At 39.6% G+C, this 19,582-nt stretch overlaps 1 protein-coding gene across 5 annotated transcripts in view; it reads right to left on the reverse strand.

The window, feature by feature from the left end:
- Positions 1-336: 336 nt before the first annotated feature.
- ST3GAL3 (ST3 beta-galactoside alpha-2,3-sialyltransferase 3) overlaps positions 337-19,582 on the reverse strand; it is an 864,582-nt gene continuing 845,336 nt past the window's right edge. For all 5 annotated transcript variants that reach the window (XM_053693591.1, XM_053693588.1, XM_053693592.1 and 2 more), the window contains 2 exons: positions 19,284-19,430; positions 337-3,824 (listed from right to left, as the gene is read on the reverse strand). In XM_053693591.1, coding sequence (XP_053549566.1) covers positions 3,735-3,824; positions 19,284-19,430 — 237 coding nt within the window. In that variant the 3' untranslated portion in view covers positions 337-3,734. The remainder of the gene's footprint in view (positions 3,825-19,283; positions 19,431-19,582) is intronic.

Here is a 19,582-nt window from a genome sequence, read left to right on the forward strand (position 1 = left end):
GTTCTGAGAGTGTTGGTACACACTGTAAATGATAGAATATATATATAGGAGTTTAAAGCATGTGTGGCAAATTTTGACTCCATCTGCACTTAAGGGGAATTAAAAAAAAAAAAGTGTTATCACCACATTAGGAAAGTGAATAGTGTGAAATAATTGTACTCAGCCAACTGTGGATGTAGTGATGAATTAAAGCCCCTCTGTATTTATAACTTTTAGATCACTGGTGATTATTAACACATCAGGGAACATTATAATTCTCTAATTATTTATAGAGAATGGAGATTTATTCATTTTCTCTTGCTCATTTCACAGACATGTAATTCGCTGAGACACTGATTCCGTTGGCATTTTTTATTGACATGTAAAGCAAACAAATAGCAGCAAAATTTGAATTTATTTTTCTGAGAATTCTTATCTGTGTATATTTCCGTTTTATCCATAACTGTAGGCATTATTAAATGTAGATGACTTCCTCATAAACAAAGCAATAAAAAATACAACATTGCAATATACAGTCATTAGCTATTTTGATTGCTTTGCTGTAAAATAATTGTGCTAGCCATGCAGTCACTAGAAAGGTTAACTAACTATACATGAGTTTGCTCATTACTCTAAGCAATCATTGCTACAGATGAAGCTGATTCAGGCGGTTTACAGCATACGTAAACAGAATCTTCGCTTTAGATAGTAAGGAACAGGGATACTTTCTACATGAAAAGCAAACTATTGTACAGCAAAAGAAAGGAAAATAATGAATGTATATTGTAATGTTTTCATTATCATTAATTCATGGGTAGGGTTGCCAGTTTTCTTTCCCAAAAATACTGGATGAGCTGTTGGTGATCAGACACATGAGGTAGGCGGGGTCAGACAATGCCCCTCCCCCAAAACACATTTGCTTGGCAGTAACTGACACAATGCAATGATTTTACCTATTGGTAGTTGGGAATGCACAGATGGCAGTGATTTGACTATACATGAATGCCAGTAGTAGGGCAGAGTTTTCACACTCCATTGTTGACAGTAAAAACACAGAGCAGATGTGCTACCATCAGTAGCTACCAGTAACACGCCCCTTTGACTGCCAATAACACAGAAGTGATTTTTAACCCTCCTTGGCTGTCAGTAATATAGAGTAAGTACTTGTTCAGTATCACTTCTTTCTAGGTAAAAATTGGTACTAGATAGAGAAATTTGGAGTATAATGTCTTTAAAGATAAAAGACCATTAAATGTTGTAGATTTGCATAATCTTCAAATGCCCTTTAAAAATATAATACAGTTTTACTCTGAATCTTAAATTAGCAGATTTTTTTTCTGAGAAATTCCAAAGATTGCTTCAGTTTACCTGCCCACTGTATCATGTGACACCCATCAGCCAATTGCAGACTCATATATGTATTTACTATGAACTTTTGCATTTTTGTTTTATAGGTACAGCTGCCAGTACCTAAGATGCAGGGCACTAGTTAGAGGGGGAAAGGTTAGAGAGCTGTTTGGGTGGATGAGGGAGGTTGGAGGGTAAGGGGGTATCCTACTCTGCAGAATATATATATAATAAAAAAAACAATATCTGTCACATTGCCAGACTGTCTGCCAGTAGCTAAGATGGGGGTGACCATTGGAGGGTGGAGGGAAGAGAGCTGTTTGGGAGAGATCAGGTAGGGAACAGGGGGTGGGAAGTGTCAGGTGGGAGGGTAATCTCTACACTAAAGTTAAAGCTAAAATTAACCTTACAAGCTACCATCACTGTGGGGAATAATAGAAGTGTGGTGCGCAGCTGCAATTAGCAGCATTCTAATTACCAAGAATAAATGGCAAAGCCAAATATATCTGGTATTTCTGAACAAAGGGCATCGCAGAGAAGCTTTTTACAACCATTTGTGCCATGATTGCATAAGCGGTATGTAAATAATTTCAGTAAGAAACCCAAAGTTTGTAAAAACGTTAACGATTTTGTTTATTTTAACGCATTTGCCGGTAAAGTGGTGGCATAAAATATACCAAAAAGGGCCTAGATCAATACCTTGGGATGTCTACTTAAAAAAATAAATTATATATATATATATATATATATATATATATATATATATATATATATATATTTGACAGGTAAATAAAAAAAAAAAAACAAGGCTCTATTTCTATATTTCTGTTCAAATGGAGTGATAGCAAAAAAGTCCAGGTAGTGAAGGGGTTAAAATCAGGCTGTTGTGTTTAGCATTGAATATATGCCAACATTAATTTCATTTGAAACCTTAGAGCTCACATTATATAACTGTGTGATTTCCCTGGTCTGATTATTATCACATGTGAAATATTCAACTTCCTTTTACAACATAAACCATTATTATGAGGGCAAACACTGGTTGAGTCACAGTAATCAAACAACATTTGGCATCATGAATTAAAGATCAACCCAACGCCAGTGTTGATTTGCTGTTTCGTCTTTCACTACCGGAAGAGTTGGCCACAGGAGTTCCTTTGAAAGGTTCAGGAATTAATTGTCAAGGTAAAATACGCACATTTGGTGTAGTCATTATTTACATTTCACAATTACAACTTAAAGTGAAGGGTTACTAAACAATAAGACTTCTGGAATTATTCACAGTTGGACGGCCAATAAAACACACAACAAGCGCATTGGCAGCACAGTATGGCCTTTTAATGATACAGTAAATCCTATCAATTTGCATTTTCATTTTAGTGGAATTTCTCACCAAAACGCAAGTACAAGTATGGGTGAGTCTAGCACTGGCAGTTTACATGATATGAAATGTATTGCTGATATCTGAATGTGGCACCTTGGCTCAGGGGATCTGGGCACAGAGAGTTTGTGCCTTTTGTCCCTTTAATCTCAGGGGATATAATAAAAACCAAGGTTAAAGTCTGTCTTGCTGTGCAAATTTAGGTGCAAAAAGTTTAAAACACTGATCAACGGTGCATTCTTAACACTGATCCATGGTTTTTAGTATACAAGTAACTAAATAACGCTCTCCAAAAGGAACATTTTTAAAACACTCTTTAAAGACAGACAGACAGACAGACAGACAGGACAACATTTTGTCCATCTAAATAATAGCAGCACCAACAATGCCCCAACCCTGGACGGTCATTAGACATGTGGCTAGAATACATGGGGCACGGAACCACTGCCTTGGACTTTATGTACTCTAGTTTCCATGTATGTGAAATGATTGATTTTAATGACACAACATCCAAGCCTCACAACTCTATGTAACATAGACATTAATTCTGCGTTAAAAAACCAGAGATATGTTATTCTGTGTTTTTATATGTGTGTATTAGTGTTTCATTCTCTGTCTATCCACAGCTCTGTCTCCATTGCAGAATAGCCCCATGCTTGTATCTAAAATAATACTTTATACATTCATAATGCATGTAGTGCCCCATCCGCACCTCCCATCCCTAACAAGAGGTACGTTTGGCACAGGGAATTGTCTTTAGAAGTCTTCTTTTTTGTTGTAATGTCATAACTACTACAAAAACAGTTCTGAAAGATATGAACAAGTGACAGGTGTCACAGTGCAACCTCTTCGTATAGTTGCTTCCGTGCAGTACCAAATCTTCACACAGAGGCACAGACGCCCTACGTTGTGGAAGCCTTTCCGCTCTCTCCTCTGCAGGGCCTGAAGATCAGCTCTGGTAATGTTGAGTGTCTATGGTCAGCTCAGATTCATTGCTTTCCTGTATCCTTTTGTCACACAGCTTTCTTCAGATGCCGCTAGTGAGATCGCTGATAACACGCGCTTTCACCAGCTTCCTTAGAAAGTCCTTCTCCTTTTGGATATTGTGTGTCCAAGACTAAACAGAAAGAAAGGAAAATGTTAATTATGCTATATCTGTGTTAACAAATTTGGCATTAAAGGGACATAAAAGCCAAAACTTTTCTTTCATGATTCAGATAGACTATATTATTTTAAACAACTTTACTTCTATTACCTAATTTACTTCAGTCTTTCAGGGACCTTTGTTTAAGGAGCAGCAATACACTACTAGGGGCTAGCTGAAAGCCAGCAACAAGAGGCAAATAAATGCAGCCAACAATCAGCAGCTACTGAGCTTACCTAGGTAAACTTTTTAACAAAAGATACAAAGAGAACAAAGCAAATTTGATAACAGAAGTCCATTGGAAACGTGTTTAAAATTGCATGTCAGTTTAAACAACTTTACAATATACTTTTATCATCAAATTTGTTTTGTTCTCTTGGTATTCTAAGTTGAAAGCTAAACCTAGGGCTCATATGCCAATTTCTAAGCCCTTTGAGGCCGCCTCTTATCTGAATGCATTTGACAGTTCGCTTACAGCTAGAGGGCGTTATTTCATGTGTGTCATAAAAATAATATTGTGCTCATGCACGCAGAGTTAAGAGTCAGCACTAATTGCCTGAAATGCAAGTTTGTCAAAAGATCTGATATAAGGAGGCAGTCAGCAGAAGCTTAGAAACAAGGTAATTATAGAGGTATAAAGTGTATTTTTAGAACAGTGCTGGTTATGGAAAACTGGGGAATTTTAAATAAAGGGATTATCTAACTTTTTAATCAATAACTTTTTTGGTGTTTACAATCCCTTTAAAGTGAAAAATAGACAAATCTCATCTGCAATTCCATTATCAATACATACTACAATGCTCTATAAACTATTTTAACAGTACATATATTTATGGAAAATCAATCTTCTTAAATTAGGTATTTAAACTTGTCACCCACAACATATTATAGTGGATTAAAAGAAAGTTAAAAAAAATAATACTATAAAAACATAAAATAATAAAATCCATATTTAGTAGCTCTGTTTGCCAAAACGTTGGATCAGATTACAGTAGCGACTAAAACAGGAGCTACTATACAGGAATCTTTGTGTCTCCTTATGTCTTATACCGTGTCTATATTTGAGGTCTCATTACAATAAGAACTGCTGGTTTTGCAAGGAGCACTAATCATGTCCCTATACAGTATAGGTCAATCTGTCAGCAGAAACAGAAAAAAACATAAATTATGCTTACCTGATAATTTCATTTATATCTGTGGGAGGAGAGTCCACTGCTTCATTCATTACTTGTGGGAATTCAGAACCTGGCCACCAGGAAGAGGCAAAGACACCCCAGCCAAAGGCTTAAATACCTCCCCCACTTCCCTCATCCCCCAGTCATTCTGCCAAAGGAACAAGGAACAGTTCAACAGTAGGAGAAATATCAGGGTATAAATGGTGCCAGAAGAAATTAAATTAAATGTAGGTCCGCCCACGAGAATGGGCGGGAGCAGTGGATGCTCCTCCCACAGATGGAAATAAAATTACCAGGTAGCATAATTTATGTTTTCCATCTTAATGGGAGGAGAGTCCACTGCTTCATTCATTACTTGTGGGAACAAATACCCAAGCTCTAGAGGACACTGAATGAAAAACAGGAGGGTAAAAGGAGGCAGACCCTAAACTGAGGGCACCATAACCTGAAAACACCCAAACTCCTGACAAAAAAAACAAAAAACTGCTTCACCAGGAGCAGAAGGAAAAAAAGGAAAAGGCACAAATAACTATCAAACAGTTAGAACCAGAAAGACCCTTGCTAGAGACCGCTCAGAATCACTAGACTCGACCAAGCCCAAAAGCCTCTTAGGAGACAAAGTCCCGCAGGCTCTCAGCCCGTGAATAAACTCACCCACGACCAGAAGGAAGGGAAACATCCATATTCTCCCTGAAGGGAAGAAGAAGGACTCAGATAAGGGAGTCCGAAAGGACCCCCAGATACACAAAAGGACAAGGGCATCTTGAAGAAAAACCCCAAGGGTAACTCCAAGAGAGTAAACAAGGATGAAACAGGGCAAAACTGATGAAAAACCCTACTGACCTAGCAAAGCAAGGGAGGAAAATCCCAACCCCCTAACTGCATGGATTCCAAGGGACCAAAGTAAAGCTCTGAAAAACTAAAGGGAGAAAGGTAGAACCCCTCCCCTACGCAGAGCAATAACTCGCACCAAGGATAGAGCAACTGAAAGACAAACCGTCCTCGGGAGCCATGAAAAACAACATCAGAATATCTGAATATGTTCCTCCAAAAACCCATAGGCTTCCTGCTGCAAAGGTGGTTTAGGCAAACACAAGGCGCCAAACCTAGCCATCAAGCTAGTAAACTCCACAAAGTAGTGCAGAACAAAACCCACTCAAGAAAAGCAGGAAAGGAAGTATAGAACCCAGAACCAGCAGAGAAAAAATACCTGCTGAGGAGGGATTTACTGCGAAGCCTCCCTTCTAAGGAAGGCTCACAAGATCTTTCTATGATACACGGTCAAAGTTCAACAGATCAGACAGATCCCTGACCCTCACTCCGGGCAACGGACCCAGCACCAAAGCGACTGGCAATGTCCGAAAGACAAAGGAATTAAAAAATTCCCCAAATCACCAGGACCTTCAGGAAAATGGAGGGGATCCAGTGCCCCAAAAAGAGCTTGGGTTCCAGAACCCAGTCGCAGCTCCCTTCCGGAAGAATAATGGCACTCCAAAAAGGAGACCCTCTACTGAACTACAGTAATGGCATGTCACAAGAAAACCAGCCCTTCACCTGACATCACGCAAGGCACGGGGGACAACCCCACTGAACGGAGGAAGAAAGGATCTCCGAGGACCAGGCGGATATTGTGGAATGCCAAGTCCACACCAAAGGGGGGGGACGACAAAAAACAGAACAGCTCATCGACACACAGGCATGGAGTGTAAAGCTGTAGATGGACCCAAAAAATCGGCCACTACGGTCGGCCCAGCCGAAAAGTCCAATTCTCCGATAAGAGAGAGAAAAATCCGATCGTAGGAACAGAAGATGTCCTGGAAACAGGAACTGGGCCGACCTGAACCAGTCCTCAAGGATCTGGATACAGTCAAAGACAAGGACAAAAAAAAAAAAGACAGACACCCGGAACCCGGAGCCGGCTTTAAACAAACTAATAAACCCTGAGGAACCACCAGGTTACCCCATCCGGAGCACACCTTGCACCACAGGCGATGCAATCCCAGTTACATCCAAGGCACCGTGGACACTGAACTCTCACACAAGTATCCCAGACACAGTGCTTCAAGACCCCAGCGGGATTCAAACTCCCAACCTAAAGGGTGCTAAGCAATGATAAAAGCCACACAGCGACTCTGGTAGACCCCTTAAGGCTCTAGGGACAACACCCCCTAAGTCCAAAGACTAAGGTAAACAAACAAGAGAACAGAGCCCAAACCTGGAAAATCTGGAATGAGAAGATAACAATAGTCTCCAAGATCCTCTCAGGATCAACTTCCTGGAAGCACTACAGCTCTAGGATTTACGATAAACGAGCATTCTAACCCCTGGCGGATGCAAACCCAAACGCCTAAACAGGGGCAACACCCGAAAGGAGACCACATAAACTATTGAGCTCCAAAAGTATGGGAGCAGACGAGATCGCGGAAGTAGAACAAAGACCAACAAGCCCTAACTTCCTGAAACCGATGACCAGAAGGCCAATCCCCAGAAAAAAGGACAATTGGCCCAATCAGCCCGACCCTAAGGAAGATGTACCGTCATCAAGGAAACACAGTCCAAGGGGACAATCCCAAAGGAAGCCTCAAAGGAGGAGACGAGTAAACTCCGCCAGAACCTGGAACCACAGATTTCCATGGAATCCTCTGAACCTCCAACCCACTATGGCAAGGAGAAACACTCTAGCACCTGAATCAAAAGAACCCAGGAGTCTACAGAGTATGCCCTAGCAGGATCAGAACCTTGGAAAACCCTGCCAGCTAAGCAGGGATAGAACAATTAGGACTGAGCACAATCCCTTCTGATGTCCCCAGAAGATAAACAAGGAGCAGCCTGAAATCCTGGAATGAAAGGCCACCTATAACTTGTAACGTAAAACAAGAAAACGAAACTCAACCAAGTGTGAACCACTCGGCACCCCAACCAGACCAGCCAGGAATAACGGGCACCACGTGTCTGATATAGACCACCAGGGACAGAAAACTAGTACCCAACCAGGACCAGTCTGAAGCATAGGGCACCCAAGGACTGCCCAAGGCCACAGAAAGTCGTAACCCTAGAAGGGATAGACAATAAAACAGACAAACTATAGAACATAACAATGTCCTAACTTCCATGTAACTTCTGCGGAAGCGCCAAAGCGACCACAAAATCGCTGGTATCAAATTCCAGAAAATACATTTTTTCCAAGGAAAATATGATAACAGACATGAGCTTTTAAAATTAAATAAAATAAATCCTAACCGGATCAAATTAAAAGAGGGCAACACCCGCAGGTTAACGCCCAAGAAGAACAGACACACTAACAGGACCAGCCGGTCAGAGATCCAATTCTCCCAAAGCTCAGAACTGGAATAGGATACCTTAAAGAAAGGAGTAAATAGGAGACACAAGGAGATTACTTCATCCCCCCCCGTCTAATCCAGCTTGCAGCCCAGGACAGAAGACCGAGGACCCCTCGAACAATAAGGACTGGGATCCTCCAGCACTGCGAAAACATGCCGTAGCAGGACACGAATGCGCGCCAATTTATAATGAAAGGCAAGACTTACCTCCGTCGGGCAACTGACGACCCGACCCGAGGTTTGGGCCCCTGAAGCTTCAGAGTAAAACGCTTCCTCAGAGGGCTGATCTGACCCAGACGGTCCCCCATCTTATGAGCCCCCAGGTTAACAGAACACGGACAATATCTCATCAACATCTCCCTTCCTGGAAAATGTAAATGCGCCAATGCCATAGATATGGCCACATGGAACCATGCCGTAACCTCTGGAGGAAACAAGACGCCTTCTGGAGAAGGAGTAACGGCATTAGGGACACCTGCTTGCATAGCCAAAGAATGTTCTAGGGTACTCGCCTCACAGGATATGGGGTCCCCAGGGGGCGGATGGCTCGGACTCTAAGTTCCCCGTTTTGGGAGAAAAGAGCACTCTAAAGCGGTATGCGGAACATAACTGATGGGCGTGGATTACCTGGGCCATTTCATACTCTTAGCAAGAAGTAAAATCTGAATCAGAGACATCCATCTTCAAAAAATCAGAATCCCCCATAACTTGGATAGAAATTATGGATAGAAAAAATAAAAATGGCACCTTACACTTCCAATGGCTGGGGCACTCACCACCTCCTATGACCCAGACAACTAGCAAAACAGACTCTCCCCTTCGCCACGTGGTCAGGAATACAGAAACGGAGACTAGAAACGTGACCGCATCTAGTCACAAGGTACACCGTGCAGGCCTGAAAAAAAGCATGCCAATGCCGCAAGGGGTGCGCAGCCTGACAAAAAACAAAATTTATGCTTACCTGATAAATTTATTTCTCTTGTGGTGTATCCAGTCCACGGATCATCCATTACTTGTGGGATATTCTCCTTCCCAACAGGAAGCTGCAAGAGGATCACCCACAGCAGAGCTGTCTATATAGCTCCTCCCCTAACTGCTACTACCAGTCATTCGACCGAAGACAAGCAAGAGAAAGGAGAAACTATAGGGTGCAGTGGTGACCGTACTTTAAAAATAAAAAACACCTGCCTTAAAATGACAGGGCGGGCCGTGGACTGGATACACCACAAGAGAAATAAATTTATCAGGTAAGAATAAATTTTGTTTTCTCTTGTAAGGTGTATCCAGTCCACGGATCATCCATTACTTGTGGGATACCAATACCAAAGCTATAGGACACGGATGAAGAGAGGGACAAGGCAGGCGCTTAAACGGAAGGCACCACTGCCTGCAAGACCTTTCTCCCAAAAATAGCCTCCGAAGAAGCAAAAGTATCAAATTTATAGAATTTTGAAAAAGTATGAAGTGAAGACCAAGTCGCTGCCTTACAAATCTGTTCCTCATTTTTAAAAGCCCATGTGGAAGCTACCGCTCTAGTAGAATGAGCTGTAATCCTTTCAGGAGGCTGCTGGCCAGCAGTCTCATAAGCTAAGCGTATTATACTCCTTAGCCAAAAACAAAGAGAGGTTGCCAAAGCCTTTTGGCCTCTCCTCTGTCCAGAGTAGACAACAAACAATGCAGATGTTTGACGAAAATTTTTAGTAGCTTGTAAATAAAACTTTAAAGCACGAACCACGTCAAGATTGTGTAAAAGACGTTCCTTCTTTGAAGTAGGATTAGGACACAGTGACGGTACAACAATCTCCTAATTGATATTTTTATTAGATACCACCTTAGGTAGAAAACCAGGTTTGGTACGTAACACTACCTTATCTGCATGAAAAATGAGATAAGGGGAATCACATTGTAAAGCAGATAACTCAGAAACTCTTCGAGCCGAGGAGATATCTACTAAAAACAGAACCTTCCAATATAAGAGCTTAATATCTATGGAATGCAAAGGTTCGAACAGAACCCCTTCAAGAACCTTTAGAACTAAATTTAAACTCCAAGGCGGAGCAACAGGTTTAAACACAGGCTTGATTCTGACTAAAGCCTGACAAAACGCCTGCACGTCTGGAACCTCAGCCAGACGTTTGTGCAAAAGAATAGACAGAGCAGAAATCTGTCCCTTTAAAAAACTAGCTGACAAACCCTTCTCCATTCCTTCTTGGAGAAAAGATAATATCCTAGGAATCCTGACCTTACTCCATGAGTAACCCTTGGATTCACACCAATGAAGATATTTACACCATATCTTATGATAGATTTTCCTGGTGACAGGCTTTCGCGCCTGTATTAAGTTATCAATGACCGACTCGGAGAAACCACGCTTTGATAAAATCAAGCGTTCAGCCGCAGAGAAATTAGATTTGGATGGTTGAAAGGACCCTGAAGTAGAAGGTCCTGTCTCAGAGGCAGAGTCCATGGTGGAAAGGATGACATGTCCACCAGATCTGCATACCAAGTCCTGCGTGGCCACGCAGGTGCTATCAAAATTACCGATGCTCTCTCCTGCTTGATCTTGGCAATCAGACGAGGGGGAAGAGGAAACGGTGGAAACACATAAGCCAGGTTGAAGGACCAAGGCGCTGCTAGAGCATCTATCAGCGCTGCCTTGGGATCCCTGGACCTGGATCCGTAACAAGGAAGCTTGGCGTTCTGGCGAGACACCATCAGATCCAGTTCTGGTTTGCCCCAAAGTTGAATCAACTGTGCAAACACCTCCGGATGGAGCTCCCACTCCCCCGGATGAAAAGTCTGTCGACTTAGAAATCTGCCTCCCAGTTCTCTACTCCTGGGATATGGATAGCTGATAGATGGCAAGAGTGAATCTCTGCCCATCGAATTATCTTTGAAACCTCCAACATCGCTAGGGAACTCCTTGTCCCCCCTTGATGGTTGATGTAAGCTACAGTCGTGATGTTGTCCGACTGAAATCTGATGAACCTCACTGCCGCTAGCTGAGGCCAAGCCTGAAGAGCATGGAATATCTCTCTTAGTTCCAGAATGTTCATTGGAAGGAGTGCCTCCTCCTGAGTTCACGACCCCTGAGCCTTCAGAGAGTTCCAGACTGCACCCCAGCCCAGAAGGCTGGCATCTGTTGTTACTATTGTCCAATCTGGCCTGCGGAAGGTCATACCTTTGGACAGATGGACCCGAGATAGCCACCAGAGAAGAGAATCCCTGGTCTCTTGATCCAGATTTAGTAGAGGGGACAAATCTGTGTAATCCCCATTCCACTGACTGAGCATGCAGAGTTGCAGTGGTCTGAGATGTAGGCGGGCAAATGGAACTATGTCCATTGCTGCTACCATTAAGCCGATTACTTCCATACACTGAGCCACCGAAGGGTGAGAAGTATAATAAAGAACACGGCAGGAATTTAGAAGTTTTGACAACCTGTCTTCTGTCAGGTAAATCCTCATTTCTACAGAATCTATCAGAGTTCCCAGGAAGGAAACTCTTGTGAGAGGGGATAGAGAACTCTTTTTTTTTTTCTTCACTTTCCACCCATGAGACCTCAGGAATGCCAGAACAATGTCCATATGGGACTTGTCAATTTGGAAATTCGAAGCCTGTATCAGAATGTCGTCTAAGTAAGGGGCTACTGCTATGCCCCGCGGCCTTAAGACCGCCAGAAGTGACCCCAGAACCTTCGTAAAGATTCTTGGTGCCGTAGCTAACCCAAAGGTAAGAGCCACAAACTGGTAATGCCTGTCTAGGAAGGCATACCTGAGAAACCGATGATGATCTTTGTGTATCGGAATGTGAAGATAAGCATCCTTTAAGTCCACGGTAGTCATGTATTGACCCTCCTGGATCATAGGTAGGATGGTTCGAATAGTCTCCATCTTGAAAGATGGGACCCTGAGAAATTTGTTTAGGATCTTGAGATCTAAGATTGGTCTGAAGGTTCCCTCTTTCTTGGGAACCACAAAGAGATTTGAATAGAAGCCTTGCCCTTGTTCCTCCTTTGGAACTGGGTGGATCACTCCCATAAGTAGGAGGTCTTGAACACAATGTAAAAATGCCTCTCTCTTTATCTGGTCTGCAGATAATTGTGAGAGGTGAAATATTCCTTTTGGGGAAGAAGCTTTGAAGTCCAGAAGATATCCCTGGGACACAATTTCCAACGCCCAGGGATCCTGGACATCTCTTGCCCAAGCCTGGGCAAAGAGAGAAAGTCTGCCCCCTACTAGATCCGTTACCGGATCGGGGGCTGATCTTTCATGCTGTCTTAGAGGCAGCAGCAGGCTTCTTGGCCTGTTTACCTTTGTTCCAGGCCTGGTTAGGTCTCCAGACCGGCTTGGACTGGGCAAAATTTCCCTCTTGTTTTGTATTAGAGGAAGTTCATGCCGCATTCGTCTTAAAGTTTCGAAAGGCACGAAAATTTGTTTGTTTGGTCCTTAATTTATTAGACCTATCCTGAGGAAGGGCATGACCTTTTCCTCCAGTAATATCAGAAATGATCTCCTTCAGTCCAGGCCCGAATAGGGTCTGCCCCTTGAAGGGAATGTTGAGAAGCTTAGACTTTGAAGTAACGTCAGCTGACCAGGATTTAAGCCATAGCGCCCTACGCGCCTGAATAGCAAAACCTGAGTTCTTAGCCGTTAGTTTGGTTAAATGAACAACGGCATCAGAAACAAATGAATTGGCTAGCTTAAGCGCTTTAAGCTTGTCAAGTATATCATCCAATGGGGTTTCTACCTGTAAGGCCTCTTCCAGAGACTCAAACCAGAAGGCTGCAGCAGCAGTGACCGGGGCAATGCATGCAAGAGGCTGGAGAATAAAACCTTGTTGAATAAACATTTTCTTAAGGTAACCCTCTAACTTTTTATCCATTGGATCTAGGAAAGCACAACTGTCCTCGACGGGGATAGTTGTACGCTTAGCTAGGGTAGAAACTGCTCCCTTCACCTTAGGGACCGTTTGCCATAAGTCCCGTGTAGCGGCATCTATTGGAAACATTTTCTTAAAAATAGGAGGGGGAGAGAACGGTACACCTGGTCTATCCCATTCCTTAGTAATAATTTCTGAAAACCTTTTAGGTATTGGAAAAACATCAGTGTAAACAGGCACTGCATAGTATTTATCTAATCTACACAATTTCTCTGGCACTATAATGGTGTCACAGTCATCCAGAGTAGCTAAAACCTCCCTGAGCAACATGCGGAGGTGTTCAAGCTTAAATTTAAATGTAGACATATCAGAATCAGGTTGAAGCATCTTCCCTGAGTCAGAAAAATCACCCACAGAAAGAAGCTCTCCTGCCTCAGCTTCTGCATATTGTGAGGGGATATCAGACATAGCTACTAAAGCGTCAGAGTGCTCTGTATTTTTTCTAGTCCCAGAGCTGTCTCGCTTTCCTTGTAACCCTGGTAGTTTGGACAATACCGCTGTAAGGGTATGATCCATAACTGCCACCATGTCTTGTAAAGTAAACGCCATGGGTGCGCTAGATGTACTTGGTGCCTCTTGAGCAGGAGTCCCTTGAGCGGGAGTCAAAGGTTCTGACACGTGGGGCGAGTTAGTCGGCATAACTTCCCCCTTGTCAGTTTCCTCTGGTGATAAATCTTTTAAAGACAGAATATGATCTTTATAACTTAAAGTAAAATCAGTACATTTGGTACACATTCTAAGAGGGGGTTCCACAATGGCTTCTAAACATAATGAACAAGGAGTTTCTTCTGCGTCAGACATGTTTAAACAGACTAGCAATGAGACCAGCAAGCTTGGAAAACACTTTGATAAATGTAAACAAGCAAAAAATAAAAACGGTACTGTGCCTTTAAGAGAAACAAATTTTGTCAGAAATTGAAAAACAGTGATAAAAAGCAGTAAATCTTACGAAATTTTGACAGTGTGTATAATAGACTAGCATTGCACCCACTTGCAAATGGATGATTAACCCCTTAGTTTCAAAACCGGATCAAAAAAACGATATAAACGTTTTTCAACAGTCACAACAAACTGCCACAGCTCTGCTGTGGCCCTACCTGCCCATATAACGATTTTGAAAGGCACAAAAACCCCTCAGAGAGGTCCCAAGTGTTCAGGAGACTCCTTCAGGGAAACTGGATGTCTCAAGCTGCAAAATCTGATGCGCATTTAGGTGCAAAAATAGGCCCCTCCCACCCTGTATTCACAATGAGAGGGCCTAACAAAACTAACCCTAGGCAAAATCTAGCCAGCCATGTGGAAAAAACTGGGCCCCAATAAAGTTTTATCACCAATATGTATAAAAAAACGTTTAAAACACTTCCAGCAAACGTTTTATTTTTCAGCAATGTGAGAAAGTAATAAGAATATTACCTTTTACAGCAAGCATGATACAAGTCGTTATTAAATCACTGTAATCAGGCTTACCTTAAATAACTCCGGTATTTACAGCATTTTCTAGCATATTCTTTCTCTAGAAAAATTTAAACTGCACATACCTCATAGCAGGAGACCCTGCACGCCATTCTCCCAGCTGAAGTTACCTCTCTCTTCAGTTATGTGTGAGAACAGCAATGGATCTTAGTTACAACCTGCTAAGATCATCAAAGACCACAGGCAGACTCTTCTTCTATTTTCTGCCTGAGGCTAAAATAGTACAACTCCGGTACCATTTGAAAATAACAAACTTTTGATTGAAGATAAACTAAATAAACACCACATCTCTCTAGCTACTTCCTTTTTTGTCGAGAGCTGCAAGAGAATGACTGGTAGTGGCAGTTAGGGGAGGAGCTATATAGACAGCTCTGCTGTGGGTGATCCTCTTGCAGCTTCCTGTTGGGAAGGAGAATATCCCACAAGTAATGGATGATCCGTGGACTGGATACACCTTACAAGAGAAAAGACTGTTATGTTCTGATAGCCATGAGCCCAAGAGACACTACACATTAGCAGACAGAATCACATAACAAACATGATTAAAGTCCCCCCTGTTCAATAACCGCCCTCAGGAGATATTAACCCTTTATTCCATAAGATAAAGGAGTCCCACTGAGACCCTGCTCTTTGTTTACATTACCCTTCACACATTGGAGTAAAATGAAACAATCTTACCGGAATCTATGCCGTGGAACAGGAACACGGCCTTTCAAGTCTGACGGTAGCCTCGCTTCTGACATGGACTTGAGAGAACAAAGCAGGCAGTGAAACTCCTCAACGCTGATTGCTAAGGAGCTGTTAATATGAGTCCGGATGGTTTCGCAGAAAGACTCTCCCTGCATCTCCGGACTCTAACTTTCAGCCATGCTCTCACTGAGAGGCTGACAGGACTACTTAAAACTCCAGTCCCATTTCGAAGAGTACTACCCTCCATAAGAGACTATCTTTAATCTTCAACACTTCTCTGACAACCTCCTGTGATGAAAGGCAAAGAATGACTGGGGGATGAGAGAAGCGGGGGAGGTATTTAAGCTTTTGGCTGTGGTGTCTTTGCCGCCTCCTGGTGGCCAGGTTCTGAATTCCCACAAGTAATGAATGAAGCAGTGGACTCTCCTCCTCCATGAAAAAAGCCCTTTTGTAAGTTGTATTTAAATAAACGCTAGATACTGTATAATGATGTAATCAAAGCAAAGGTTAGCATGAGAATAAGATGCAAATGTATTTTTTTAAATAATATTAGTTAAATAAATATTGAAGACATAAATGTAATGTTAGTGGGGTAGATTTATTAAGTGTTGAGCGGACATAATTCACTACATTGCATTTATCATCGCACAAGCATTTCTGGTGAAATGCTTGTGCAATGCTGCCCCCTGGTCACTGGAGGTCAACCGGCCGCTAGCAGGGGCTGTCAAACATTCCGATCGGATAGGTTAGGGATGATTTCAATAGGTGGCAGACAGGTTAAGGAGTAGCGGTCTTAGGACCGCTGCTTCTTAACTTCCGTTTCAGGCGAGCCTGATGGGCCTCTGAAGCAGCATCCACTGCTTAATAAATGGAACCCTAAGTCTCTGTAAACTAATAGGTTTTGCTCAGCTTTAAAGCATCTTGCCTTATCTCCTCTCGTGTGGCCAGTTAGGGCCAGTGATCAATAAGCTAATAAAGTAGCTCACACAGGGTTTAATGTCACTTACATAATAACTTAGGTACAAATATTATCTGTAGAACTGGGGCCCATTGTCCTTCTGATACATTCATTGCTACACTTACGCTAATAGCGACTATCTATCACATTAACTCATTCCAACGCTAGCCCCCCTAACCTAATTCACCCATTATCATCAGTACCCTGACAATTAACCCCAATGTTAAGCCCTCCAACAGCCTCATGTGATAATAATGATATAATAATAATTAATGTGTAAATATGTATGTGCACACACACACACATATATATATATATACACACACACAGTATATATATATATATATATATATATATATATATATATACGTGTATATATATACACATATATAAACATGTATACACATATATAAATACATATATACACATATATAGACATGTATACACATATATAAATACATATATAAACATATATAGACATGTATACTCATATATATACACATATACACATATATAGACATGTATACACATATATAAATATACATATATAAACATATATAAACATGTATACACATATATAAATACATATATACACATATATAGACATGTATACACATATATAAACATATATAGACATGTATACACATATATAAATACATATATACACATATATAGACATGTATACTCATATATATATATATATACACATATACACATATATAAACATGTATACACATATATAAATACATATATACACATATATAGACATGTATACACATATATAAATACATATATACACATATATAGACATGTATACACATATATAAATACATATATAAACATATATAGACATGTATACTCATATATATATATACACATATACACATATATAGACATGTATATACATATATAAATACATATATACACATATATAGACATGTATACACATATATAAATACATATATACACATATATAAACATGTATACACATATATAAACATGTATACACATATATAAATATACATATATACACATATATAGACATGTATACTCATATATATACACATATATAAACATGTATACACATATATAAATACATATATACACATATATAGACATGTATACACATATATAAATACATATATACACATATATAGACATGTATACACATATATAAATACATATATAAACATATATAGACATGTATACTCATATATATATATACACATATACACATATATAGACATGTATACACATATATAAATACATAAATAAACATATATAGACATGTATACACATATATAAATACATAAACATATATAGACATGTATACACATATATAAATACATAAATAAACATATATAGACATGTATACACATATATAAATATACATATATACACATATATATATATACATGTATACACATATATAAATACATATATACACATATATAGACATGTATACACATATATAAATACATATATACACATATATAGACATGTATACTCATATATATATACACATATACACATATATAGACATGTATACACATATATAAATATACATATATACACATATATATACATGTATACACATATATAAATACATATATAAACATATATAAATACATATATAAACATATATAGACATGTATACTCATATATATACACATATACACATATATAGACATGTATACACATATATAAATATACATATATACACATATATAGACATGTATACACATATATAAATATACATATATACACATATATAAATACATATATAAACATATATAGACATGTATACTCATATATATACACATATACACATATATAGACATGTATACACATATATAAATACATATATACACATATATAGACATGTATACACATATATAAATACATATATAAACATATATAGACATGTATACTCATATATATACACACATATACACATATATAGACATGTATACACATATATAAATACATATATACACATATATAAATACATATATACACATATATAGACATGTATACACATATATAAATACATATATACACATATATAGACATGTATACACATATATAAATACATATATAAACATATATAGACATGTATACTCCTATATATACACATATACACATATATAGACATGCATACAAATATATAAATATATAGACATGTATACACATATATAAACATACATATATACACATATATAAACATGTATACACATATATATATAATAAATATACATATATAAACATATATAGAGGAAGAGGCAAAACTCTTGCATTGGAGGACAAATCTCGATTAATCCTTACCCCTGCAGAGGTGAAAACTTACCTGAAAGGATTGAGGTTTCATCTGGTAAGCAGAAAGACTTAGTTCTACATTTATTTAAAGTGGGATCACATTCAAAGTGAACTGCATGACCTGTGATCCACTATTACTTGGGAACATCTCTTATTTAAAGGATATATTGTATCAGTGCGCTACTTTAACACTATTGATTTCCTCTTTCTATTATAAATATATATATATATATATATATATATGTATATTTACATATAGATATAAATATACAGATAGATTTACAAAAACAATATACAGATATATATACCTGTATATATATATATATATTTAAAATGAAAAATAATATAGTAAAGAACATAGGACTGAGAAGTATTCCTAGCGCACCTTTGGCTTTAGCGCAGTTGGTCTAGCGCAGTTCTGAGTTAGCGTGTGAGCAATAAAGGAACTACGATTTAACAAAAGATGCCAAGAGTAAATTTGCAGTAGATGTACATTGGAATGGGTAGATGGAATAGGATATTTGAGGACATCAGCTACCTCTTTAATGGCTGCCATCTTGATGGTCTCGTAGTAATGGAGAGGAGCATTGGGCAGATTCATGTCGTATCCAAAGCCAGCCACTGCCACCTCATCACAGTTGTGTAGTGCCATAGTTATTGCAACACTACCCAGTGTTGGGATGTTCTGTGTGAATAAAATAAAACAGACAGAAGTTTAAAAAAATTCTAACTAATAAATTATTGATGGTGACATTACCAGTAATACAAAGTCTAAGGTCATTATAAATTAAGGGCCAGATTACGAGTGGAGCGCTATTTAGAGCTTTCGCTCGCATG

Source organism: Bombina bombina, chromosome 10 (assembly GCF_027579735.1).
Source record: "Bombina bombina isolate aBomBom1 chromosome 10, aBomBom1.pri, whole genome shotgun sequence".
Classification (NCBI taxonomy): domain Eukaryota; kingdom Metazoa; phylum Chordata; class Amphibia; order Anura; family Bombinatoridae; genus Bombina; species Bombina bombina.